We start from the raw sequence: 11,861 nt of genomic DNA, 5'->3' as shown, positions 1-11,861 counted from the left end.
GTTGTGTGCGTGAAATTGATAAGGCATGTGCGTTTATATGGTGTTGGTTTAGAGAATTGGAAATTTTTCATAACCAGTTATAGAAAGTTTATTTGGGCTGGAAAATAGTTATCATAATTTGTGTGACTGTGAGTGCATGTCATTGTTTGGGCTTGTGCGAATTGTAGCATGTTATCTTTAAAATGTTATTTCTAGTGTTTGATAAATTTTTTTTAAAAAAAGGAAAAAAAATTGTTGAATTAAAATGTTATTGTATCATGTTTTCTTTAAAATGTTATTTCTACTGATTGATTAATTTTATAAAGGGAAAAAATTATGAACACGTTCAACGACGACGAGCGAGAGAGAATGAGATGCTGCCGGATGTTTGTCTACTGCGATGCTACCGGGGAAAACGCCAAGACACGAAATAATTCCCTTGCGTAAGGAAAACAACATCGCCGAATCAACTTCAAAAAGGCTGGAAATTAATGCATACGGCTAATTACAACCATACCCCCAGTAATATACACGGCAACTCATTTAACCTTGATCTCAAATACAAATCACACCCATTAAAAAATAAAAATAGACGCTTAGGATCGAATCTCATGATCTCACATAACTACTAAGACCTCACCGGATCGAAAATCTATATATATATATATATATATATATATATATATATATATAATCTGAGAGCGAGGAAATCAGAAGAGACAGGATTGCCCGATCATGCCGACGCCACTGAACCTGCGGAGAGGACGCTGCCGGGTCAGCGCCACCACTGTCCCCCGTAGAAGCCGCCAATGCAGTGACCGCCGGAGAAGGATAGGTGCCGTCGACGAAACCGAGCAAACCTTGACCCTACAAGAACGGGATCATCTTGTCCTCCAAAATAGATAATTACACGCGGTGAGTTTAAGGGAAACAAAGCGGTGTGCGGAGGAAAAGCTATTCTTTGGGAAAACAGGGGCAGGAGCAGCCTCGGTAACAGTCCGTTCGGAAGAATCGCAAGTAGAGCTGTCATCATCCATACCCAAGGCTTCCATGAAAAAAAGTGATAAAAGACCTGGAAACAACTGATACCAGATGAGGATTGGAATTCAGTAATCAATGTAATACAGGTTTGTATAATGATAATATAGGAAGATAGAAAGAGAGTCCGATTAAACTAGTAGAGTCCTGGTAGACTAGTAATATTAGAGTCCTAACAGAGGGAACCAGACATTTACTTGTTAAAAATGCTAATTGTAACGTTTTTTCAAGTTCGTGTATTGATTTGGAGCTTTTCCAAATTTGATGACTTAATTGCTATTTCCCATTGATGGTCTATTTGTACATTTCCCTTCTTAATAATAAAATGTTCCAACCTAAAGAGACTAACAACAAAATATATTTCATGTAACTATATAAAATCAAAATAAACAAGAGTCTATTACACACACACACACACACACACACACACACACACACACACACACACACACATATATATATATATATATATATATATATATATATATATATATATATATATATATCACATAGAAATTAATCAAAATAAACAAAAGTCTATTGTATATCACATAGAAATTTTGTTTAGTTATTTACTCCGTGTATCTTTATATCGATTTATTAACAATAAATTAAGTTTTGTGGCTAACAATCATTAGAGTTTTAGCTTGAAATTTTCAATACATATTATGAGGAAAAAGGGGCTAACTGCATAGTATCTTGAGAACATCCTTTAATTTCTCTTTTGCATATATATATTTTATCTCCTCCCAGCATCTTTCATTCCAGACAATGAAATCTTGAACATCAAGATCAAAAAAATAATAATAATAAATCTTTTTGTGAAGCAAATCACAACTAAGGATGGTGGGTTTGAAGAGATGCATTGTGGCATTATTGTCTGTTGTCTATCTAACCTTCCATGCTGATGCCGCTAACAACTTCTGTGCCACCGCCATTAACAAACGGCTTTGTGAGAAGATGGTGAAGGGAGCACCAAACTGGAACAAGGCAATAACCAAGGCCATAACTGTGGCTCAGAGGGAACTAGCTAAGGCCAGTAAGTCAGGAAACCCCAATTGCCAAGAGGCCTACAAAGACACAAAAGACAAGTAAGTATCTTTATCAATTAATTAATATGCATTGCATGCATGCAAATCAAAAGAGGCCAGCCAGTTCCAACTATGAAAAAATCAATCTAACCAGCACTTTGCCCATTAATTTGGCTGGCCCGGTGCGAATCGAAATTAGGATCTATTCAAGACACCTCGATCATGGCCTGACTAAAGCTGATGACCAATATAAATATATGTATAATTTGTATCAGATTGAAGGAGAGCAAGGTGACAGCTAAGCACGGGAATAAGGATGGTGACTTGAACTTCCAACTCTCAGCAGCACTAACCAGCCTTGAAGACTGCACTAATGCACTCAAAGATTTGAAAGAAGACGCATCTGCTGCTACGAAATTGAACCATGGTGTCGAGCAAGCAATCAGAATTTGTTTGGCTATTGATACATCCAGTGGCGGACCCAGAAAACTTCTTCAATGGGGGCGAAACGCATTAAAACAAAATAGATAGTTTGATAAAAAATAAAACAGTTAAAACTATAGCCATAAAATAATTCGAATAAGAAATACATTAAAATATTCATAACAAAATATGAAACATAATTAATTTGATAAAATAATTCGAATAAAAAATACATTATAAACACATATTATTATTAGTATAAAAGAAAGTTATATATATATAGAAAGTTATATATATATATATATATATATATATATATATATATATATATATATATATATGTGTGTGTGTGTGTCTAAATCTCACAATTAATTAATACAAAGTATTTAAAAGTCATATAAAACATATCATGCATTCGAACCCTGGCCACTTGCAAAGACACGCCATGTGCCTTACAACATGATCTATTTATCTTTTATTAATTTTTATCTATTTTATTATATTTATACTAAAACTTGTACTATATATACATATATACATATATACATACAAGGGTTATATATGGGGTGGGAGTGGGGTTAGTGGGGGCAGCTACCCTATGCTGGGTCCGCCCCTGGATACATCTAAGTTATCCGCCTAACAAACACAATAATGTATGTGGAAATCGAAGTGTTCATTATTTTCAAGTTCTACTCAAGATATCAAATTGTATATACTCAATATCATATTAAATATATACTCACATAGAAAATCATGATGTAGGTCACCCATCCACTTACTCTTTTCAAAATTTGTGAGGGAGACTCACAAGAAGATGATCACAATAATAAGATGGATATATTCTTAATAAATGTAATAAAAATATTAAAAATATAATAAACTAACAACAAAATATATTTCATATAACAATATGAAAATTAAAATAAACAGAAGTCTATATATATATATATATATATATATATATATATATATATATATATTATATTACATAGAAATTTTATTTGATATGTTGATGGGGGATCCATCACTTGCAAATGCAAAAGTGTTCATTTAATTCACCTTGTTTAATTTCTTACTACGTGAAGCAAAAAGTATTTCCCCAAGAAGAAAAAATCACAAGAAAATGTTACCTACAGTACAAAAGACCAAATGTAGTGGAGTAATTTTGTTTTTAGTTAAAATGTAATATTTTTCTATCAGCTCATATAAAATATTACATTTTAACTAAAAAGTATTATATTACTGTCTCACACCGGACTTATTCATTATTCCGCCCCTACCTACTCAAAGTTGGTGTCACTGTGAGAGTCGAACTTAAACCCTAACCTTACTTGGTTAATTGGGGTTGTCCCTTACTTATTATGATATTTTAATTATACGTGTTGGAAATTAATTTATAATTGCCGCAACCGCATAGCATGTTGAGTGCATCCGTTGTATACGAACTCCCATGCATAAAAGATGATATGAGGAAATAATGGCAGACCCCAAACGGCATAGCAGCGTGTAGATTGAGTTCATTTTTTATTGTATTTTGTGTGTGTATATAATTATATTATAATTATATATACATCTTTCATTGCAACTCTCTTTGAGCTGAGGAGGAAACCCACAACAGAGAATGGTATGTTTCAAGAGATACATTATTATTGTGGCATTGTCTATGGCCTCTCTAACCTTGACCACCCTTCATGCTGCTCCCCCGGCCCCTAAACAAGGCTTTTGCGGCACCGCCGTAGACAAAGATCTCTGTGAGAAAACAGTGAAGGGAGCCAAAACTTGGGATGATGCAATAACCGCGGCCACCACTCAACTAGCCACGGCTACTAAGTCGGGAGACCCCCAGTGCAAAGACTTTTACAAATCTACGGACGACAAGTAAGTATTCCCTCCCTCCCGACATGTGTGACATGTGGGTCCCATGCACCGGTCCAGGTCAGGTCCCAAAGTGACTCTTCGCTCACGTGTTCTTAGGTTCATTGGGTACGCCGCTGCCCTGTTCAGTTAAGGGGATTAAATCGGTAGCTCTTAGCTCGGGGCAAAGCGACTTATACAACTCTCAAGTCTGATCGTCTGGTGCTTAGCTCGGTCTGAATTTAGGTCGAGAAATTGAGCATATTAGGTCAGTGATGATCGGTCTGGATTTAGGTCAAGAAATTGAGCATAATAGGTCGGTGATGATCAGACTAGGACCCTCCCAAGTAATGGGTGCAACACCGACCAAGTGTATGTTAGAGCTAGTCAAGAGGGTAAAGAACTAAGTCCAGCATCCTGGCTCTCGAAAATGTGATGATGGCGAAATAAAGTTTTATTTCGTCCGGACTACAAACTATAACTTTTGGCGTAGTGATAAGCGTTTCACCTTGATAGAAAGAGAGTTGGATTTTGATAGGTTGTTTAATTTGATTAATAATATATAATTTGTTGGATTTGATTTGATGAATGTGGCAGATTGAAGGAGTGCATGAAGTTAGCTAAAAGTGGGGACAAGGACGGTAGCTTGAATGTCAAACTCACAGCGGCATCAACTAGTATTAGTGACTGCAGTGGTGTAGTCAAAGATCCTGCTAAAAAGAAAGTGAACACTGCTGTCGATCAAGCCATCAAAGTTTGTTTGGCCGTTTGAAAAATCCAAGTCTAATTCTGCCATCTAAAAATAAATTAAATTTACTTTTTCGTTGTTGTATGTTGCTTCAAAAGATTAAACGCTAATAACATGTTGCTTTGGAACGTAACTTTAAAATATATATATATATATATATGTTAGACTAGAATATCACATGCATCATAATTATGTGATTACAGGATCGACTAACCTCCAGCCATAACTCTTTACACGGTTGCACGATCCGGACTGCTGCAGAGGTAAGGAGTATTTTGTCTTTCACTTTACTCAACTCTCTCTAGATGGTGTATGAGGTATGTAATGTGAGCAGTGAGAGGACTAGTGACCTTATATAACAACTGGCCATCATTGTGGTTGATTGTCTTTAGGTCTCCTAAACCCTAACTAGACTCCTAATCATAATGGTAGTCTAGTTATTAGGTTATTAGTGTTGCACCACATATCAAATACTGAATATTATCATAACTTATCCTAATGTTATAATAATAGTAACGGATAAACGTTACATTCTCCCACTTGGTGCAAGCACTACCACTCAATAACAGAAAAACACCAACCATAATGATATGTTCTCATTAGCGCGAGTAGTATCCATTATGATCAAATGCAAACTCCCATTGAGCACTTAATTAGGAAACAAAACCCAACGAAATAAACCCTATGTTTATTCCAAGTCCCTGAAGTACATTTTCTCATCAATATAAAGTAAATGAAGGTGTACACACTTAATTGAGAAAATGTCTGAATGCCAAAGAATTTTATTAAAACTAAATGTATATATACAAATTACAAATTGGGCGAAAGTCCCATTTTCTGAATCAGATCCTTGAACTTAAATGGTGGCATGCCTTTAGTCAAGGGATCTACTAACATCAACTCAGTATGAATGTGTTCAATGAATACAACTTTATTTTTGACACGCTCCCTAATTGCTAAGAACTTGATGTCGATGTGCTTAGTTCGACTTCCACTTTTGTCGTTCTTAGCTAGGAAGACTGCAGCTGAGTTGTCACAGTAGACTTTCAATGGCTTAGATATAGAATCCATAATTCTAAGCCCAGAGATAAAATTCTTTAGCCAAACACCCTGTGAAGTAGCCTCGAAACAGGAAACGAACTCGGCTTCCATGGTAGAAGTAGCTATTAAGGACTGTTTAACACTTCTCCATGAGATAGCCCCACCAGCCATAATGAAGACGCACCCTGAAGTTGATTTTCGAGAATCCACGCACAGCCAGCAAAGTCCGCGTCTGAATAACCGACAAGATCTAAATTGTCCGTCTGCCTAAACCCAAGCTTGTAACCTTTGGTTCCTTTGAGATACCTTAGAACCTTCTTTACAGCTCTCCAATGGTCAAACCCCGGATTGTGTTGGTAACGCCCTAGCATTCCAACCGCAAAAGCAATATCCGGCCTCGTACAGTTCTCCATGGATTCCTTCTCCAAATCATTTTTCGGACATTGGTCCAAACTAAATCTATCCCCCTTAGATATGGGAGCAGCGTTTGGTGAACAATTTTGCATATGAAATCTCTCTAAAACTTTGTTTATATAGGTTTCTTGAGATAAACCCAGTATACCCCAGGACCTATCTCTATGAATTTTAATGCCAATAACATAAGAAGCATCACCCATATCCTTTATATCAAAGTTCTTAGAAAGAAATTGTTTCACATCACAAAGCATCCCCTTATCATTGGTGGCAAGTAAGATGTCATCCACATATAAAACAAGAAAGCAAATTTTACTCCCACTCACCTTTTGGTATATACAGTTATCTGAGGGATTTTCAACAAAACCAAATGAAGAAATTACCCCATCGAACTTGATGTACCATTGACGGGAGGCTTGTTTTAAACCGTATATGGATTTCTTAAGCTTACATACTAAATGCTCACCGCCCCTAGAAGAGAAACCTTCAGGTTGTTTCATATAAACCTCCTCTTCTAGATCACCATTTAGGAAAGCGGTTTTCACATCCATTTGTTGCAACTCAAGATTAAAATGTGCAACTAATGCCAGAATGACCCGAAGTGAATCTTTCTTTGATACAGGAGAAAATGTCTCCTTGTAATCGATTCCTTCTTTTTGAGTAAATCCTTTGGCAATAAGCCGGGCCTTGTATCTCTCAATGTTGCCTAATGAGTTTCTTTTAGTCTTAAAAACCCATTTACAGCCAATGGCCTTGGCCCCATTAGGCAACTCAACAAGATCCCAAACTCCATTGTCCTTCATGGAATTCATTTCATCTTTCATGGCTTCTAACCATAAGTAAGACTGTGCACAATTTGTGGCTTGAGAGAATGTTTCAGGATCATTTTCAGCCCCTATGTCAGATTCTTGTAGATACGAAACATAATAACTAGGAACTGCTGATCGCCTTATCCGAGTAAACCGTTTTAAGGTTGGACCCTCATCACCTTATACAGGCTGCGGGGCAACTACCTCTTCAGGAACTGGTGGCAGTTCTTGAATCGGTTCAGTTTGCATCGGCTCAGAATCTTGCTGTATATCCTGAGTTGGTTCAACCATTGGTTCGAAATCTAGTTCAGGCGGTTGCTGCAAGTCCTGAACTGGTTCTTCCAAAGGCTGATCCTCAACAGTTTGTGGAATCTCAACGGTAGGTGGTATATCTGCAGGCATAACTAAAGGAGCACTTCGGATAAGTACAACCCCACCAGATGACGTAAAAGGTTGAGAGTCAATATGATCGAAGGAAGGAACTAAGTCCTTAAACCGATCACTCCCACTAATCAAGTCATCTTCAAGAAATTTAGCATTCCTTGATTCCACTATCCTAGTAGTATGAGATGGACAATAGAACCTATAACCCTTAGAAGATTGTGCATATCCAATAAAGAAAGCACTAATCGTCCTTGGATCAAGTTTCTTCTCGTGTGGGTTATATATCCTCACCTCAGACGGACATCCCCAAACACGCATATGTTGCAAACTCGGTTTCCAACCTTTGAATAACTCAAACGGTGTCTTAGGGATAGCCTTGGTTGGAACACGGTTTAATATATACGTTGCCGTCTTAAACGCTTCATCCCACAACGACTTAGGAAGCTTAGAGTTGCTAAGCATACTCTGCACCATATCCAGAAGGGTCCGGTTTCTTCTTTCAGCTACACCATTTTGGTTCGGAGAACCAGGCATGGTGTATTGGGCAACAATCCCATGCTCTTGAAGAAACTTAGCAAAGGGATCAGGTGCTTGTCCATTCTCAGTATATCTACCATAGTATTCACCACCCCTATCAGACCTAACTATGTGTATTTTCCTGTTACATTGGTTTTCAACTTCAGCTTTAAATGATTTAAAGGCATCCAATGCTTCATGTTTATGATGAAGTAAATACACATAGGAAAATCTTGAGAAGTCATCAATAAAGGTGATGAAATATTTCTGACCAGGTATTGTCATATCAGGACAACATATGTCAGTATGAATAATTTCCAACAACGTTGAACTTCTATTGGCACCTTTCTCTGACTTGTTTGTCTGCTTACCCTAAATGCAGTCAATGCAAGTCTCAAAGTCAGTATAGTCTACAGTAGAAAGTACTCCATCCTTAACCAACCTTTTAATACGCTCAAGGGAGATATGACCTAATCTCCGATGCCACAACATTGAGGAATTGTCGTTAATACTACACCGTTTGGTGCCGTTTTGAACATGTAAAGAATTGTAAACTGAATCATTCTTTAATTTAAGACGGAAAAGACCATTAGACAATGTACCAGTACCAACACAAGTAGAATAACGAAATAACTTGATATTATTGGTATTAAATTCAAAAGAATATCCGAAGGGTACAAGTCTAGATACTGAAACTAAGTTCCTAGAAAAACTAGGAACATAAAAAGTCTTTTCTAATGTCAATACAAAGCCATTGTCCAAAACTAAATTGCAAACTCCGACAGCTTCTACTGGTGACGCAATCTTGTTTCCAGGGAAAATGCTACACTCAGTTCCCTTTGGCTGTCTCAGTTTTGTCATATCCTGCAAAGAGTTTGCAATGTGGATTGTTGAACCAGAGTCAACCCACCAGGAATTAGTATTAACTTCTGACATGTTAGATTCGAAACAAACAAAAGAAGATAAAATGTTACCTTTTTGGGACATCCATTTCTGAAACTTGATACAATCTTTCTTCATGTGTCCCTTCTTTTTGCAAAAGAAACACTTTTGTATCTTCTTAATGTCTGCTTTAGGGGTTAGTTTCCCCTTTGCAGCCATGGTAAGTCCCTTAGGCTTTCCAGACATTCTTTTAGGCCTTGTTGTGGCCATTAAAGCACTTTCCCCAAGCTCAGTTAAAAGCCGTGTTTCCTCTTGAGTACACATGGTAATCAATTGATTAATAGACCATTCATCCTTATGTGTATTATAGGAAATTTTAAATGCATTATAGTCCTGAGATAGGGTATTTAGTGCAAAGTGCACAACAAAGGCATCTGGAAGAATAATCTTCAACTTCTTCAATTGAGCCGCAATGTCCCTGAGCTGTATGATGTGTTTCCGCGTTCCCTTGACAGTGGAAAGACGCATATTGATAAACTGCATTATCAGGGTACTTGCCAGAGATTTGTTCGCGTCAACAAATTGATCATCGATGGCCTTGAGTAATGGCTCAATGTCCTCAATATCATCGACGGGACCACGAATCTCTCTGGCAATTTTAGACTTAATGAGGAATACGCCTAAGCGATTAGCTGTTGCCCATCGCTCGTATAGCGTTTTTTGTTCCTCAGTGCTTTGCGCAGTAAGCTCAGCAGGCTTCACAATGCGAAGAGCATAATCAAACCCTAATATTCCTAAATTCAATAAAACAGCATCTTTCCACTCTTTGTGATTATCATAATTGAGGATAGGAATATCAATTGTTATTGATTGAGTGATTGGAAGAGTGACTGTAAAAAGAAAATTGAAAGCTTGGTTAGAATTTTTCGAGGCACAAAAAATAGAGAGAGATACTGAAGTACATAATATTACCAATGTAAAATTATGCAAAGATAAATTCGGATGCCATAAAAATTGCCTGTGGGCTAAATTTTTACGCATAATAAATTTACCAAAACTGAATGGTGGAAACGGAATGAGTGCGATTTTAACTTTTCCACCCTTAATGACAAAACTACCAAAACTATATGCCGATACATAATCCCTGTTGTCAAATTATGATCATAGCATGGTATTTCATCCTAATTAACCCTACAAATATAACAAAATTGCCTGTGGGCTAAATTTTGCCATATCACGCAGAGTGAATTACAATATTCTTGCATTAACTTTATGTGAGTAAAACTTAATATGTAATTTTGGAAAAATTAAAGATGCTGTGGCTACTCTTTAATTAATCAAAGAACATAATCACATTAGCAAGAAAACCTAATAAACAAACAGATTAAACCAAAATATGATAGACAATCCTTAAGTATACTCCCAGGAAAGTTGGTCGAGACGAAGCTCGGTTAAAAACCAACTCCTTAGACAGAGTAGCGTCGCAAGGGGACTAGTAGCAACAAGGCTTTTAAGCCAGGGCCATAGAACTAGTATTCCTCCCCAAGAAACTTCCCTAATTCATGTGTTCTCATTTTTGAAGTAAAATCGCTTGAGAGATCTAAAGAGTAGTTTCACCTATGGATAAGACTTTGAATAGGGTAAACTACGAAGAATTGTTTATGTACTTTATGTGCTTTAGGAACTTTATAAAACACGAGTGGAGTAATAACTGAAGATTGAGTAATAATATGCATAATCTAACCTGAAAGTCACTAATTCACCTAAAAGGCACTAAATCATGCATAGCATATAATTCAGACCTAAAAGGCTCTAAATTTTTCTTAATGAACATGCTTTTCTATGGGCATAATTATAACAGTCAAATAATTATTGCAATAAAGAGATAAATAGCATGCTCAGATTATGCATATTACTCACAAAACACTCCACAATTAAATTGTAACAGTTAATACAATTTAAACTGAAAAACATTATTAAATTAAAATTCAACTGAAAAATTAAAACTGAATAATTATTCAAAGTTGAATAATAATTTAATAATAGACTTAAAAAAAATTTAATTGGATAATTTAATTAGAAGAAGTCCAAATATGATGAAGATGTAAATCTGAATGAATTGATGTAATCTAAATATCAATTCAGGTTTGAGCCAAAACCATAACAGGCCCAATATAAAAAAAAAAAAAAAAATATATATATATATATATATATATATATATATATATATATATATATATTTTAATTATGAGCCCAGGTTTGGCCCAATTGGGCCAAACCTGGCCCAATAACTTAGACATCATTCATCATCTTCTTCGTGTAGACTACAACAGCGCAGACAGGAGACCAGCAATGTATGTAGTGGCCGGACGAATCCGCCGTAGCCATGTCGCGAAGCAGGAAAAAATATCCAATTTTTTTTTTTTTTTGTTTCTTAATGCGGAAAAAAAACTTAATATTCCAGCAGCCCAGACAATATAATTGCAAACAAATATTTAAATATGTATCTCAATTATACAAAGTATACAACATATTTAAAAAATATATGCAATTAAAAAAAAAAAACTAGGCAGAGATTATTTATGTCTCTGATACCAACTGTTAGACTAAAATATCACATGCATCATAATTATGTGATTACAGGATCGACTAACCTCCAGCCATAGCTCTTTACACGGTTGCACGATCCGGACTGCTGCAGAGGTAACGAGTATTTTGTCTCTCACTTTACTCAGCTCTCTC

General features: G+C 36.2%; 2 protein-coding genes across 2 annotated transcripts; both read left to right on the top strand.

Annotated features, from left to right (window-relative positions):
• Positions 1–1,816: 1,816 nt before the first annotated feature.
• On the top strand, positions 1,817–2,600 carry LOC109179532. Its single transcript, XM_019329037.1, has 2 exons — positions 1,817–2,108; positions 2,324–2,600. The coding sequence occupies exons 1-2, from the start codon at positions 1,861–1,863 to the stop codon at positions 2,577–2,579; spliced, it is 504 nt and encodes a 167-aa protein (XP_019184582.1). The 5' UTR covers positions 1,817–1,860; the 3' UTR covers positions 2,580–2,600.
• A 1,449-nt stretch (positions 2,601–4,049) lies between these two features.
• On the top strand, positions 4,050–5,243 carry LOC109179528. The gene is made up of 2 exons (XM_019329034.1): positions 4,050–4,349; positions 4,923–5,243. Exons 1-2 carry the CDS (start codon positions 4,093–4,095, stop codon positions 5,095–5,097), a joined length of 432 nt encoding a protein of 143 aa, XP_019184579.1. The 5' UTR covers positions 4,050–4,092; the 3' UTR covers positions 5,098–5,243.
• The last annotated feature ends 6,618 nt before the right edge of the window (positions 5,244–11,861 follow it).

The sequence above is a fragment of the Ipomoea nil genome, unplaced genomic scaffold, assembly GCF_001879475.1.
Source record: "Ipomoea nil cultivar Tokyo-kokei standard unplaced genomic scaffold, Asagao_1.1 scaffold0926, whole genome shotgun sequence".
NCBI classification, from domain to species: Eukaryota; Viridiplantae; Streptophyta; class Magnoliopsida; order Solanales; family Convolvulaceae; genus Ipomoea; species Ipomoea nil.
This window is presented reverse-complemented; position numbering and strand designations above follow the sequence as displayed.